Source organism: Pongo pygmaeus, chromosome 1, assembly GCF_028885625.2.
Source record: "Pongo pygmaeus isolate AG05252 chromosome 1, NHGRI_mPonPyg2-v2.0_pri, whole genome shotgun sequence".
NCBI lineage: Eukaryota > Metazoa > Chordata > Mammalia > Primates > Hominidae > Pongo > Pongo pygmaeus.
In genome coordinates, this window is record NC_072373.2 from 52,812,966 (window position 1) to 52,829,547 (window position 16,582).

Consider the following 16,582-nt stretch of genomic DNA (forward strand, 5'->3'; position numbering starts at 1 on the left):
GGTCTGGTCCTAGGGCTTCATAGAGACATTTTGCTATAAGCCCAAAATAAGAAAATGAAATATGGCAACATTCAGCCATACATAAAAACCCCTCACAGCTGCTGCCATGTCCTGAGTCTGGCCACCCTGACAAGAGCTTCTCTCCAGTCCAAAGCAGATTACTCTGCTCCTGAGAGAATTCAAACCTAAAATATATAATTGAGTGTTTCAATATTTGTGATTTTTTTCTTGGATACTTTGGATCCCCATCCAGACAAAAAAAAATGTAAAGCCAGTATAATATTCTGGTCAATTTGCCATAGTTGTGCTGGCTACTAATATGCCACCAACATATATAAGCAAAGTCTCATTTTTCAATTGGAGGTCCCAAAACTCCTTAGCATGTATTTCCCCCAGATGGTTAGTGAGTTTTTGAAGCCTTGAGGAAGCATCATCCAGCAATACTATCATTTAGCTTTAGTGTCAGAGTCTTCCTATTCAAAGGCAAACACTTCGTGGGACTGTGGACTCAGGGGAATACAGATGAAGGCATCCTTCAGATTCAAGACTGAACACTAGTACAACTCACTGGTTAAAGTCATGAATAATGTATAAGCATCAGGTATCACCAGATAAATGGCTTTGAAAATTTGCCTAGTAGCCCTCAAATCCTTTACAAACCAATATTCCTCATTTCCATGTTTTTGTCCTGGCAAGACAGGTATGTTACATGGGAAATGAGGAATTCTTCCTGTATTGCAGGAAAGCCATTAGCAGAGGCTAAATGCATTGCTGTGCCTTTTCTTTCAAAGGATACTGCTTTAGATTTGGCAGCGTCACTCCTGCACAAAACTTGACTTGTACTGGAGATGCAGTTTTTGTTTTCCCTGGTCTCCCATCTGCCCATGTTTTTGGACTAAACTTTTGGAGTATTTCTTCAGGGGTGCGGGCACTTTCAAGGATCTCCAGTTGTAATAATATGGCCTGCAGAGCACACGCTTGGTCTGAAGGCACCTGGGTGTCCAATCATCTCAGATAAAAAGTAATCTTAGCATTTAGTTTGGTTAAGAGTACTGCCCTAACAGGCCAGGAGCAGTGGCTCACACCTGTAATCCCAGCTCCCAGCACTTTGGGAGGCCGAGGAGGGCAGATTACCTGATGTCAGGAGTTTAAGACCACCCAGGCAAACATGGTGAAACCCCGTCTCCACTAAACATACAAAAATTAGCTGGCCGTGGTGGCACACGCCTGTAATCCCAGCTACTCGGGAGGCTGAGACAGGAAAATTGCTTTAGCTCGTGAGGTGGAGGTTTCAGTGAGCCAGAGGTTGCAGTGAGCCACGATTGTGCAACCACACTGCAGCCTGGGCGACAGGGCAAGACTCTGTCTCAAAACAAAACAAAACAAAACAAAACAACAACAAAAAAGGAAGACTTTCCCCAACAAAGGGATAGGACATTCAAGGATGTATAGAAAAACTCTTGTCTTTTTTTTTTTTTTTTGACAGAGTCTTGCTCTGTCCCCCAGGCTGGAGTGCAGTGGCATGATCTTGGCTCCCTTGCAAGCTCTGCCTCCCAGATTCATGCCGTTCTCCTGCCTCAGCCTCCCGAGTAGCTGGGACTACAGGCGCCCACCACCATGCCCGACTAATTTTTTGTATTTTTAGTAGAGACGGGGTTTCACTGTGTTAGCCAGGATGGTCTCGATCTCCTGACCTTGTGACCTGCCCATCTCAGCCTCCCAATGTGCTGGCATTACAGGAGTGAGCCACCGCGCCCAGCAAAAAACTCTGCTTTAAATGATCTTACTCTAGCTGACAATCCAAAATTTGGAGGAATGATCTCATCAGCATTATTTTCTGAGATTTCAGTCACCTTCCTTATTTCTGAGGAAAGTTTAGACAACCAGATATTTAACACTAAACAGGTGGCACCATGTCTACTAGAAAGTCCAGAAGCTGATTTCTCACCATCATCAGGATCTCAAGCCCCATGTGGGAAATATGGAGGATGTTGTCTGGGTCAGGAGAAGCCCCTGGGTGCTACCATTTCTGGTCTTTTTCTTCAGTATCTCTCTCAAGCTCCCCAGCTATCCCGGGCATTTGGTGGGCAGAAGGCTGACTGTTTAACATCAGGCTTTGTAAGGCATGAGAAATTGTCCTTTCAGTGTCCCCCCTGTTGCAGTAAGCACACTGGTTGGGACCTGCAATGGGATGTCCGTTTTTATTGGCTTTTGGGGGCCCAGGTGGTTCTACCATAGATGGAGTGTCTGATGACGGCCCTTGTTGTGGTCCAGGGACTACTAGGGTCAGAGCCACAGATAACAAGTCAGCTTGCCATTTTCATTATTCCTTGTGTTTTATTTTCCACTTTTTAAACTTGTGATCAGTAAATACATTAAAAACAATCTTCACTAATTGAGACAAAAACATGTCCAATGCCTCAGCTACGTTTTGTAACTATCTCTGAATATCTGGGGCACTTTGTTGGATAAACATCATGTTAGCTATCATTAAATTTTCTGGGGCTTCTGGGTCAATATCCATTTATTCTCTGAAAGCTTCAAAGACTTGTTCTAAGAATTCCAAAGCAACCCTCATTAGGCTTCTGCTTGACCACCCTGGACCTTATTGAGGCTCCTTTGCTTGGGCACTCCCTTGCAGAGGTTGATCAAAATGCAGTTTTGATAGTGTTCGAGGTTAGATCTACCTCCAGTGTTTATATTCCATCCCAGGACAGAGGTGGGAACTGCAATCTGAGCAGCTGCCCTTACTGGATTACTGGGAGAGTCAGTATGAATAAGATCAGCCTTTTCCTCAGCTTTTTCTAAAACCATTCTTTGTTTCTCTGAAGTCAACAAAATATTGAGCAAATTGGGGGTACCTGCTCAGGGAGGGTTCTGTGTGGCAAATACAGAGGAGAATAGATTCTCCATATGCTTTGGATTTTTTTTTTTTTTTCAATCCTGTTCCTTCCATAAACTTTAGATCTTCTCAATAAATAGGCATATTATTTTTCTAATTAAGTAGGTTGGAAGTGGAGAACAGAGAATAAACCAAGATAAATCCTATAGGCTGGCCTGTGGCAGCAACACCTCCTATAAGCAGTTGTTATGGGGAAACAGCCTCTCAGAACCAGAGTGACTCCCCGGCTAAATGGAGTTCCCTGTTGGGTATAAGAAGTGACACCCTGCCTAAATGGAGCCCTCTGTTGGGTTATAAGAAGCAGAGATCATACCTGTTGCCCTGGATTTGTGACTTTTTGGTGGTGGGGACTCTGGAGAGGTGCCAGTAGTGCTGCTGCAGCTCCCCCATAAGGTGGAGGAGGGTGAGTCATAGATTCCTTTAACTGAACCATCATAGCATCATCTTTTTCTTGTAAATCAGTCCAAACAGTTTTTAATTTCTTGCTTTATCATGATTTTACCTTTTTCTACATTGTTCTACTTTTCCAAAGCAACATAAAACATTATACATAGGGGATTTCATATCATTCCTTTTCCTTCTTACAAAACAAATCTAGCTACAGGATCGTACTGTAAGCATGAGAACCACGCAGTGGCCACTGTTCTCCAAAATCCAGTGGGTATTAAGGTTAAGCCATGTTAAAAAGTAAGATAATCTTTTTTTGTTTCATGGAATGATAGACAAAGGCCTTTCAATTTTGGAAGATGCAGCCCATCAGGGTTGCATTGTGGGTTACTTTGGGAGAACTAAGGGACAGTCCTTAGTTCATGAGAGCTAAGAAGCTGCTAGGGCTCATCTCTGGGTCTGCCCCAGTGGCAAGGGGGCACTAGGCGGTGAGTAAATGCCCTCAAAGAAAGTAACCTCTACCTGGCTTGCCACAAATAGTTACGAGATTGTCAGATTTGTATGCCTGCTGCACAGCAACAGGACAATACACTGAGACAGAGGGGTTTGCAGCAGAGAAAGAGTTTAATAATCTCAAAGCCACCAGCCCCATTGGGCTGCCTGGAGGAGCTGAATTAGCATTTCCCATTCTGGCTGGAATAATACACACGTAACAAAACACAGATACTAGTCACCATACTCAGGACCCAAGTATTGACCTGGCAAGACTCAAACTTGGTTCCATTGGCCCTTGTCATCTTTGATCTACTCAAGCTGGAGAGGGATGACCTTCGATCAGAAGTTCAGTGGGTAAAGCCTGGGAAAGATTGAAGAGCAGATGATTACCCTGAGTTAGGCTTGCTCAGATTCCACTAGCAACTCCTTCAGGACTAACTGAATGTGACTGACCAAACAAGAAGAGTTCCCTGAGTTAGTAATTTCTTCCACTAGTAATTTCTTCAGGGATCCCCTCCGCAAACATAAATACATATAACAAGACAAAGACAAACAAAAGACCTTTCCGTATAAAGTTTCAGATTCCAAAATCCAAGACCATTTCTCCCAAGCAATGCCCTCTAGTCTTTTTCCATCTGAAGGGAGATCTCCTCAAATAAGTTCCTACCTAGACTTACAGAGTGTCACTAAGACCTCAAAAAAGGCCACAAGACCTCTAAGATGAAAACAGGCACACACACATACACACACACGCAGAAGGAAATGGGGTGCCAGCTGCTCTGAGAAAACTCACCTGAGACGAGTTCTGAGACCAGAAATGGTTTCTCTGCTGCAGACAAGGTTATGTGCTGAAAGTCAGCACTGCCCTGCCAACACAGAAGGCCCCAGCAAAGGCCCTTAGTTCATCATAACTAAGCAGCTTCTTGGGCTTGTCTCTGGGTCAGCCCCAGTGGCATGGGGGCACTGGACTGTAGGTAAATGACTGCAAGGAGAGTGGCTTGCCATGAATTTTTTTTTCTTTTTTTTTTTGAGATGGAGTCTCACTCTGTCTCCCAGGATGGAGTGCAGTGGCACGATCTTGGTTCACTGCAACCTCTGCCTCCCAGGTTCAAGTGATTCTCCAGCCTCAGCCTCCCAAGTAGCTGGGATTACAGGCATGTGCCACCATGCCTGGGCAATTTTTGTATTTCTAGTAGAGACAGAGTTTCACCATGTTGGCCAGCCTGGTCTCAAACTCCTGACCTCAAGTAATCTGCCCTCCTTTGCCTCCTAAAGTGCTGGGATTACAGGTGTGAGCCATCATGTCCGGCTGCTTGCCATGAATTTTTACAAGATTGCAAGGTTTGTATGCCTGCTGTGCAGCAACAGAATACACCGAGACAGTGGAGTTTGCAACAGAGAGTTTACCAATTGCAAGGTCACCAAACAAGGACATGAGAAGAATTCTCAAGACTCAAACCCATTTCACTGAAGGTTTCTGGGCAAGAATCTTTGAAGGGGGAGTGGCTGGAAAATTAATGTCATCAATTGATTTGGGTAAGGGGGCTGAAATCATCAGGATATGGAAACTACATTCTTCCCTAAGTTGAGTTTCTTGCCAAGCCTTTCAGAATGGCTGGCATCAGTAGTTTTGTTAGTATGCAGAACCTGAAGGAGAAACTCAAATGGAAAGTTTGTCATCTCATATTGTCTTAAATTTTATCTAAAGAATAGAAAAAGAACAAAGATTCTAGTGACAAAGATTATGTTATCCTGGACTAGTAATCAGTGACCAGCTATAAGGAAGTGAGTCAATGGAAAGCTAGCCTAATGATTACCATTGATTGTCCTACAAGCCTAGTTGAATTTTACTTTTTCCTCCTTAACTGTTTTTACAAGACTTTTTTGAGGATGTTTTCAATTTAAAAAAGGAGCAAGGGCAATTCAATAAAGAGAGCCGTCAGAAATAATGCCACATATCTACAACCATCTGATCTTTGACAAACCTGAGAAAAACAAGAAATGGGGAAAGGATTCCCTATTTAATAAATGGTGCTGGGAAAACTGGCTAGCCATATGTAGAAAGCTGAAACTGGATCCCTTCCTTACACCTTATACAAAAATCAATTCAAGATGGATTAAAGACTTAAATGTTAGACCTAAAAGCATAAAAACCCTAGAAGAAAACCTAGGCAATACCATTCAGGACATAGGCATGGGCAAGGACTTCATGTCTAAAACACCAAAAGCAATGGCAACAAAAGCCAAAATTGACAAATGGGATCTAATTAAACTAAAGAGCTTCTGCACAGCAAAGGAAACTACCATCAGAGTGAACAGGCAACCTACAAAATGGGAGAAAATTTTCGCAACCTACTCATCTGACAAAGGGCTAATATCCAGAATCTACAATGAACTCCAACAAATTTACAAGAAAAAAACAAACAACCCCATCAAAAAGTGGGCGAAGGACATGAACAGACACTTCTCAAAAGAAGACATTTATGCAGCCAAAAGACACATGAAAAAATGCTCACCATCACTGGCCATCAGAGAAATGCAAATCAAAACCACAATGAGATACCATCTCACACCAGTTAGAATGGCGATCATTAAAAAGTCAGGAAACAACAGGTGCTGGAGAGGATGTGGAGAAATAGGAACACTTTTACACTGTTGGTGGGACTGTAAACTAGTTCAACCCTTGTGGAAGTCAGTGTGGCGATTCCTCAGGGATCTAGAACTAGAAATTCCATTCGACCCAGCCATCCCATTACTGGGTATATACCCAAAGGACTATAAATCATGCTGCTATAAAGACACATGCACACGTATGTTTATTGCAGCACTATTCACAATAGCAAAGACTTGGAACCAACCCAAATGTCCAACAATGATAGACTGGATTAAGAAAATGTGGCACATCTACACCATGGAATACTATGCAGCCATAAGAAATGATGAGTTCATGTCCTTTGTAGGGACATGGATGAAATTGGAAATCATCATTCTCAGTAAACTATCGCAAGAACAAAAAACCAAACACCGCATATTCTCACTCATAGGTGGGAATTGAACAATGAGAACACATGGACACAGGAAGGGGAACATCACACTTCAGGGACTGTTGTGGGTTGGGGGGAGGGGGGAGGGATAACATTGGGAGATATACCTAATGCTAGATGACGAGTTGGTGGGTGCAGTGCACCAGCATGGCACATGTATACATATGTAACTTACTGCACATTGGGCACATGTACAAAAAAAAAAAAAGAAAGTAGTATATTAATTATCTACATTTTGAAGTGACATATTTATAATGTAGACAAAGAATGTTATATTTGTATTTTTTACATCAAAAATATATTAAGAAATAAAATTAAAAAAAAAAAAAAAAAAAAAAAACCCATAAAACTTGGAAATGCCACCTATAAAACTGATACTCTGTATGTGGGTGTGGGTGGAGGATATCAGAAAGGGGGATAGAAAATAGTGACTGCTAAAATATATCTATGTATCTATGAACAAACATCCCCATAAATAAATACTATGTCTATGTTGTATGGATAAAAAAAAAAAAAAAAAAAAAAAAAAAAAAAAAAAAAAAAAAGAAAACATAGTCTTTTAAACAAGTAATACTGGAACAGTAAGGCATCCAAATGCAAAATAATAACCCTCTACATATTCCTCATACCTCATACAAAAATTAACTCAAAATTGGTCATGTAACTAAGTGTAAAATGTTAACTTCTAGAACTGTATATGGCCTTGGTTTAGGCAAGGAAATTTTAGGTGACACAAAGAGCGTAATATATAAATGAAAAATGTGATAACATCAAAATTATATACTTTTGCTCATGGAAAGAGACTATTAGAAAGAAAAGTAAAGCTACAGATGCAAGAAAAATATTTGCAAAATATTTACTCAGTGAAGGGCTTATAGCCACAATATATCATGTAGTCTCAAAATTCCGTAATGGAAGAAACAACTCAATGAAAAGTGGGCAAAATTTAGACAGTGTTCACCAAAGGAGGTACATAGATGGTAAATAAGTACAAAGAAGATGCTAAGCAGCATTAGTCACTAGGGAATGTGATACCATTACATGCATATTAGAATGGATAATTTAATGGGAAAAAAACACACTATCTCAAGGGCTGGCAAGGTTGCGAAACAACTGGAACTCACATACACTGAGTATGTGAAGGTACAACATACGATCACTTAGGAAAACAGTTTGTCTATTTCTTATAAAAATAAACACACATATTTGGTATGATATTTTCTATGGGTTTTTAAAAAATAGCTTTTATAATTTTGAGATATGTTCCATCAATACCTAGTTCATTGAGTGTTTTTACCATGAAGGGGTGTTGAATTTTATTGAAGGCCTTTTCTGCATCTATTGAGGTAATTATGTGTTTTTTGTCATTACATTTATTGATTTGTGTATGTTGAAACAGCCTTGCATCACAGAGATAATGCCAACTTGCTCATGGTGAATAAGCTTTTAGATATGCTGCTGGATTTGCTTTGCCAGTGTTTTATTGAGGATTTTCGCATTGATGTTCATCAGGGATATTAGACTGAAATTTTATTTTTCTGTTGTGTCTCTGCCAGGTTTTGGTATCAGGATGATGTTGGCCTCATAAAATGAGTTAAGGAGGAGTCCTTCTTTTTCTGTTGTTTGAAAGAGTTTCCAAAGGAATGGTACAAACTCCTCTTGGTACCTCTGGTAGAATTTGGCTATAAATCCATCTGGTCCTGGGCTATTTTCGGTTGGCAGGCTATTAATTACTACCTCAATTTCAGAACTTGTGTTTGGCCTATTCAGGGTTTCGACTTCTTTCTTCTGCTTTAGTGTTGGGAGCGTGTATGTGTCCAGGAATTTATCCATTTCTTCCAGATTTTCTACTTTATTTGTGTAGAGGTGTTTATAGTATTCTCTGATGGTAGTTTGTATTTCTCTGGGATCAGTGATGATACCCTCTTTATAATTTTTATTGTGTCTATTTGATTCTTCTCTCTTTTATTCTTTATTAGGATGGCTAGTAGTGTACTTTGTTAGTCTTTTCAAAAAAACCAGCTCCTGGGTGCATTGATTTTTTGAAGGGTTTTCATGTCTCTGTCTCCAGGTCTGCTCTGATCTTAGTTATTTCTTGTCTTCTGCTAGCTTTTGAATTTGTTTGCTCTTGCTTCTCTAATTCTTTTTTTTATTATTATTATACTTTAAGTTTTAGGGTACATGTGCACTACGTGCAGGTTAGTTACATATGTATACATGTGCCATGTTGGTGTGCTGCACCCATTAACTCTTCATTTAACATTAGGTATATCTCCTAATGCTATCTCTCCCCCCTCCCCCCCACCCCACAACAGGCCCCAGTGTGTGATGTTCCCCTTCCTGTGTCCATGTGTTCTCATTGTTCAATTCCCACCTATGAGTGAAAGCATGCCATGTTTGATTTTTTGTCCTTGCGAAAGTTTGCTGAGAATGATGGTTTCCAGCTTCATCCATGTCCCTACAAAGACATGAACTCTTCCTTTTTTATGGCTGCATAGTATTCCATGGTGTATATGTGCCACATTTTCTTAATCCAGTCTATCATTGTTGGACATTTGGATTGGTTCCAAGTCTTTGCTATTGTGAATAGTGCCGCAATAAACATACGTGTACATGTGCCTTTATAGCAGCATGATTTATAATCCTTTGGGTATATACCCAGTAATGGGATTGCTGGGTCAAATGGTATTTCTAGTTCTAGATCCCTGAGGAATCACCACACTGACTTCCACAATGGTTGAACTAGTTTACAGTCCCACCAACAGTGTAAAAGTGTTCCTATTTCTCCACATCCTTTCCAGCACCCGTTGTTTCCTGACTTTTTAATGATCGCCATTCTAACTGGTGTGAGATGGTATCTCATTGTGGTTTTGATTTGCATTTCTCTGATGGCCAGCGATGATGAGCATTTTTTCATGTGTCTTTTGGCTGCATAAATGTCTTCTTTTGAGAAGTGTTTGTTCATATCCTCCACCCACTTTTTGATGGGGTTGTTTGTTTTTTTCTTGTAAATTTGTTTGAGTTCATTGTAGATTTTGGATATTAGCCCTTTGTCAGATGAGTAGATTGCAAACATTATCTCCCATTCTGTAGGTTGCCTGTTCACTCGGATGGTAGTTTCTTTTGCTGTTCAGAAGCTCTTTAGTTTAATTAGATCCCATTTGTCAATTTTGGCTTTTGTTGCCATTGCTTTTGGTGTTTTAGACATGAAGTCCTTGCCCATGCCTATGTCCTGAATGGTATTGCCTAGGTTTTCTTCTAGGGTTTTTATGCTTTTAGGTCTAACATTTAAGTCTTTAATCCATCTTGAATTAATTTTAGTATAAGGAGTAAGGAACGGATCCAGTTTCAGTTTTCTACATATGGCTAGCCAGTTTTCCCAGTACCATTTATTAAATAGGGAATCGTTTCCCCATTTCTTGTTTTTGTCAGGTTTGTCAAAGATCAGATGGTTGTAGATATGTGGCATTATTTCTGAGGGCTCTGTTCTGTTCCATTGTCTGTATCTCTGTTTTGGTACCAGTACCATGCTGTTTTGGTTACTGTAGGCTTGTAGTATAGTTTGAAGTCAGGTAGTGTGATGCCTCCAGCTTTGTTCTTCTGGCTTAGGATTGACTTGGCAATGCGGGCTCTTTTTTGGTTCCATATGAAATTTAAAGTAGTTTTTTCCAATTCTGTGAAGAAAGTCATTGGTAGCTTGATGGGGATGGCATGCTGCCCAAGGTAACTTATAGATTCAATGCCATCCCCTCAAGCTCTATTTCTTTTAATTGAGATGTTAGGGTGTCAATTTTAGATCTTTCCCACTTTCTGATGTGGGCATTTGGTGCTATAAATTTTCCTCTAAACACTGCTTTAGCTGTGTCCCAGATATTCTGGTACATTGTGTCTGTCTTCTCATTGGTTTCAAGGAACTTATTTACTTCTGCCTTATTTTCATTATTTACTCAGTAGTCATTCAGTAGCAGGTTGTTCAGTTTCCATGTAGTTGTGTAGTTTTGAATGAGTTTCTTAATCCTGATTTCTAATTTGATTGCACTGTGGTCTGAGAGACTGTTTGTTATGGTTTTTGTTCTTTTGCGTTTGCTGGGGAGTGTTTTACTTCCAATTATGTGGTGGATTTTAGAATAAGTGCTATGTGGTGCCAAGAAGAAAGTATATTCTGTTGACTTGTGGTAGAGAGTTCTGTAGATGTCTATTAGGTCCAGTTGGTTCAGAGTTGAGTTCAAATCTGGAATATCCTTGTTAATTTTCTGTCTCGTTGATCTCTCTGGTATTGACATAGTATTGGAAGTTTTGGACTGGACAATTAGGCAAGAGAAGGAAATAAAGGGTATTCAAATAGGAAGAGGGGAAGTCAAATTGTCTCTGTTTGCAGATGACATGATCGTATATTTAGAAAACCCCATCGTCTCAGCCCAGAAACTCCTTAAGCTGATAAGTAACTTCAGGAAGGTCTGAGGATGCAAAATCAATATGCAAAAATCACAAGCATTCCTATACCTCAGTAATAGACAGAAAGCCAAGTCATGAGCGAACTCCCATTCACAATTGCCACAAAGAAAATAAAATACATAGAAATACAACTTACAAGGGATGCAAAGGACCTCTTCAAGGAGAACTATAAACCACTGCTCAAGGAAATAAGAGAGGGCCCAAATAAATAGAAAAATATTCCATCCTGAAGGATAGGAAGAATCAATATCATGAAAATGGCCATATTGCCCAAAGTAGTTGATATATACAATGCTATTCCCATCTAGCCATCATTATCTTTCTTCACAGAACTAAGAAAACTACTTTAAATTTCATATGAAACCAAAAAAAAGGTCCCATATAGCCAAGACAATCCTAATCAAAAAGCACAAAGCTGAGGCATCACGCTACCTGATTTCAAACTATACTACAAGACTACAGTAACCAAAACAACATGGTACTTGTACCAAAACAGATATATAGACCAATGGAACAGAACAGAGGCCTCAGAAATAACACCACACATCTACAACCATTTGAACTTCAACAAACCTGACAAAAACAAGCAATAGCGAAAAGATTCCCTATTGAATAAATGGCGCGGGGAAAATTGGCTAGCCATATGCAGAAAACTGAAACTGGACCCTTCCCTTACACCTAATATAAAAATTAACTCATGATGTATTAAAGGCTTAAATGTAAGACCTAAAACCATAAAAACCCTAGAAAAAAAAACCTAGGCAGTACTATTCAGGACATAGGCATGGGCAAAGACTTCATGACTAAAACACCAAAAGCAATGGCAAGAAAAGCCAAAATTGACAAATGGGATCTAATTAAACTAAAGAGCTTCTGCACAGCAAAAGAAACTATCATCAGAGTGAATAGGCAGTCTACAGAATGGGAGAAAATTTTTGCAATCTATCCATCTGACAGAGGTCTAATATCAAGAATCTGCAAGGAACTTAAACAAATTTATAAGAAAGAAACAAACAACCCCATCAAAAAGTAGGTGAAGGATATGAACAGACACTTCTCAAAGGAAGACATTTATGCAGTCAACAAATACATGAAAACAAGCTCATCATCACTGGTCATTAGAGAAATGCAAATCAAAACCACCATGAGAAACCAATTCAAGCCAGTTAGAATGCCGATCATTAAAACATCTGGAAACCACAGGTGCTGGTGAGGATGCGGAGAAATAGGAATGTTTTTACTCTATTGGTGGGAGTGTAAATTAGTTCAACCATAGTGGAAGACAGTGTGGCAACTCCTCAAAGATCTAGAACCAGAAATACCATTTGACCCAGCAATCCCATTACTGGGTATATACCCAAAGGAATATAAATCATTCTACTATAAAGACACATGCACACATATGTTTATCGCAGCACCATTTGCAGTAGCAAAGACTTGGAACCATCCCAAATGCCAATCAATGATAGACTGGATAAAGAAAATGTGGCACATATACACCATGGGATACTATGCAGCCATAAATTGAATGAGTTCGTGTCCTTTGCAGGGACATGGATGAAGCTGGAAACCATCACCCTCAGCAAACTAACACAGGAACAGAAAACAAAACACCGCATATTCTCACTCATAAGTGAGAGTTGATCAATGAGAACACATGGACACAGGGAGGGGAACATCACACACCAGGGCTTGCTGGGGTGTGCGGGGAAAGGGGAGAGAGAGCATCAGGACAAACAGCTAATTCATGCAAGGCTTACAACCTAGATGACGGGTTGATGGGTGCAGCAAACCACCATGGCACATGTATACCTATGTAACAAACCTGCACGTTCTGCACATATATCCCAGAACTTAAAGTATAATAATAATAAAGAACACACACACACACACACACACACACACACATATACCATTCATCCAACAAACCCAGTCTTAGATATGTATCCATGAGGAATAAATTTGTGTTTATATAAAAACTGTAGATGAATATTTTTCTTAACAGCATGATTCACAAATGCCAAAAACAATGCAAATACCCTTCAACACGTAAATGGATTAACAGACCATGATACATGATACAATGGAATAATACTTAGCAATAAAAAAAGGTGTTCTGGGTAGTGTGATGAAATCCTATGCCATTCAGCTCCATTCTCCCCACAGCATGAATCCTTTCTTGTCTAGTGCATCCACAGTTTATACTACCTGCATGTTAGTCACTTAGTAGTCTTTGATGAAATCCTATGCCATTCAGCTCCACCCTGCCCAGAGCACCCTCCCTTCGTCTAGTGTATCCACAGTGTATACACCAGCCTGTTAGTCACTTAGTAGTATTCCAGGTTATCAGGTGGAAAAACATAGTCTACTTGGGTTTTATACTATCAATCATTTCAGGCATTTACTGGGGAGACTGGAACATATCCCACATGAATAAGAGGGATTAGTGCAGCTTTTTTCTCTCACAGGTAAGTACAGACTACTCTATCTACCTTCAGAAGAGTCATTCAGATGGCACTAGTAATTCAAGTTTTACAAGTCAAGAGAAATTGATATTCTGTGATTTATCTGGCAAATTTTTTCTTTAAATGACTATTTTAAAGGAAACTACAGCCAGTTTGCACTCATACAGGATACAATCCAATATATATCTACTGTACTCACTCAAGTATGTTTAATTTTTTCTGCATATTTTCACAACATAGCTATGAGGAATTCAGATTTTATTAAATTGAAAAGCAATGTGATTCACTAACAATTGACTGTACACAAAAATATAACGTTGATATCTCAATCTGAAGATGAAGCTAAGACTTGTATTGGGTGCATATATATTTAGGATAGTTAGCTCTTCTTGTTGAATTGATCCCTTTACCATTATGTAATGGCCTTCTTTGTCTCTTTTGATCTTTGTTGGTTAAAAGTCTGTTTTATCAGAGACTAGGATTGCAACCCCTGCCTTTTTTTGTTTTCCATTTGCTTGGTAGATCTTCCTCCATCCTTTTATTTTGAGCCTATGTGTGTCTCTGCATGTGAGATGGGTTTCCTGAATACAGCACACTGATGGGTCTTGACTCTTTATCCAATTTGCCAGTCTGTGTCTTTTAATTGGAACATTTAGTCCATTTACATTTAAAGTTAATATTGCTCTGTGTGAATTTGATCCTGTCATTATGATGTTAGCTGGTTATTTTGCTCGTTAGTTGATGTAGTCTCTTCGTAGTCTCGATGGTCTTTACATTTTGGCATGATTTTGCAGCGGCTGGTACCGGTTGTTCCTTTCCATGTTTAGTGCTTCCTTTGGGAGCTCTTTTAGGGCAGGTCTGGTGGTGACAAAATCTCTCAGCATTTGCTTGTCTGTAAAGTATTTTATTTCTCCTTCACTTATGAAGCTTAGTTTGGCTGGATATGAAATTCTGGGTTGAAAATTCTTTTCTTTAAGAATGTTGAATATTGGCCCCCACTCTCTTCTGGCTTGTAGAGTTTCTGCCGAGAGATCTGCTGTTAGTCTGATGGGCTTCCCTTTGTGGGTAACCCGGCCTTTCTCTCTGGCGGCCCTTAACATTTTTTCCTTCATTTCAACTTTGGTGAATCTGACAATTATGTGTCTTGGAGTTGCTCTTCTTGAGGAGTATCTTTGTGGCGTTCTCTGTATTTCCTGAATCTGAATGTTGGCCTGTCTTGCTAGATTGGGGAAGTTCTCCTGGATAATATCCTGCAGAGTGTATTCCAACTTGGTTCCATTCTCTCCGTCAGTTTCAGGTACACCAATCAGACGTAGATTTGGTCTTTTCACACAGTCCCATATTTCTTGGAGGCTTTGTTCGTTTCTTTTTATTCTTTTTTCTCTAAACTTCCCTTCTCTCTTCATTTCATTCATTTCATCTTCCATCACTGATACCCTTTCTTCCAGTTGGTCGTGTCGGCTCCTGAGGCTTCTCCATTCTTCATGTAGTTCTCGAGCCTTGGCTTTCAGCTCCATCAGCTCCTTTAAGCACTTCTCTGTATTGGTTATTCTAGTTATACATTCATCTAAAGTTTTTTCAAAGTTTTCAACTTCCTTGCCTTTGGTTTGAATTTCCTCCTGTAGCTCAGAGTAGTTTGATCATCTGAAGGCTTCTTCTCTCAACTCGTCAAAGTCATTCTCTGTCCAGCTTTGTTCCATTGCTGGTAAGGAACTGTGTTCCTTTGGAGGAGGAGAGATGCTCTGCTTTTTAGAGTTTCCAGTTTTTCTGCTCTGTTTTTTCCCCATCTTTGTGGTTTTATCTACTTTTAGTCTTTGATGATGGTGTTGTACAGATGGGTTTTTGGTGTGGATGTCCTTTCTGTTTGTTAGTTTTCCTTCTAACAGACAGGACCCTCAGCTGCAGGTCTGTTGGAGTTTGCTAGAGGTCCACTCCAGACCCTGTTTGCCTGGGTATTAGCAGCAGTGTCTGCAGAACCGCGGAATTTCGTGATCTGTGAATGCTGCTGTCTGATCGTTGCTCTGGAAGTTTTGTCTCAGAGGAGTACCCAGCTATGTGAAGTGTCAGTCTGCCCCTACTGGGGGGTGCCTCCCAGTTAGGCTGCTCGGGGGTCAGGGGTCAGGGACCCACTTGAGGAGGCAGTCTGCCCATTCTCAGATCTCCAGCTGCGTGCTGGGAGAACCACTGCTCTCCTCAAAGCTGTCAGACAGGTACATTTAACTCTGCAGAGGTTACTGCTGTCTTTTTGTTTGTCTGTGCCCTGCCCCCAAGCAAGTCCTGAGTGACCTACAAAGAGACTTAGACTCCCACACAATAATAATGGGAGTCTTTAACACCCCACTGTCAACATTAGACAGATCAATGAGACAGAAAGTTAACAAGGATACCCAGGAATTGAACTCAGCTCTGCACCAAAAGGACCTAATAGACATCTACAGAACTCTCCACCCCAAATCAACAGAACATACATTTTTTTCAGCACCACACCGCACCTATTCCAAAATTGACCACATAGTTGGAAGTAAAGCTCTCCTCAGCAAATGTAAAAGAACAGAAATTATAACAAACTGTCTCTCAGACCACAGTGCAATCAAACTAGAACTCAGGATTAAGAAACTCACTCAAAACCACTCAACTACATGGAAACTGAACAACCTGCTCCTGAATGACTACTGGGTACATAACGAAATGAAGGCAGAAATAAAGATGTTCTTTGAAACCAACGAGAACAAAGACGCAATGTACCAGAATATCTGGGACACATTCAAAGCAGTGTGTAGAGGGAAATTTATAGCACTAAATGCCCACAAGAGAAAGCAGGAAAGATCCAAAAT

At 40.2% G+C, this 16,582-nt stretch overlaps 1 protein-coding gene across 5 annotated transcripts in view; it reads right to left on the reverse strand.

Annotated features, from left to right (window-relative positions):
* CFH (complement factor H) overlaps positions 1-16,582 on the reverse strand; it is a 107,922-nt gene that overhangs the window by 41,032 nt on the left and 50,308 nt on the right. The window contains exon 10 of one of the 5 annotated variants that reach the window (XM_054452274.2): positions 3,866-4,145. The exons of the other annotated variants lie outside the window; for them this stretch is intronic. Within the exon in view, the coding sequence (XP_054308249.1) occupies positions 4,132-4,145 (14 nt within the window). The 3' untranslated portion in view covers positions 3,866-4,131. Of the gene's footprint in view, positions 1-3,865; positions 4,146-16,582 lie in introns of those variants that run through there. 5 annotated transcript variants of the gene reach the window in all.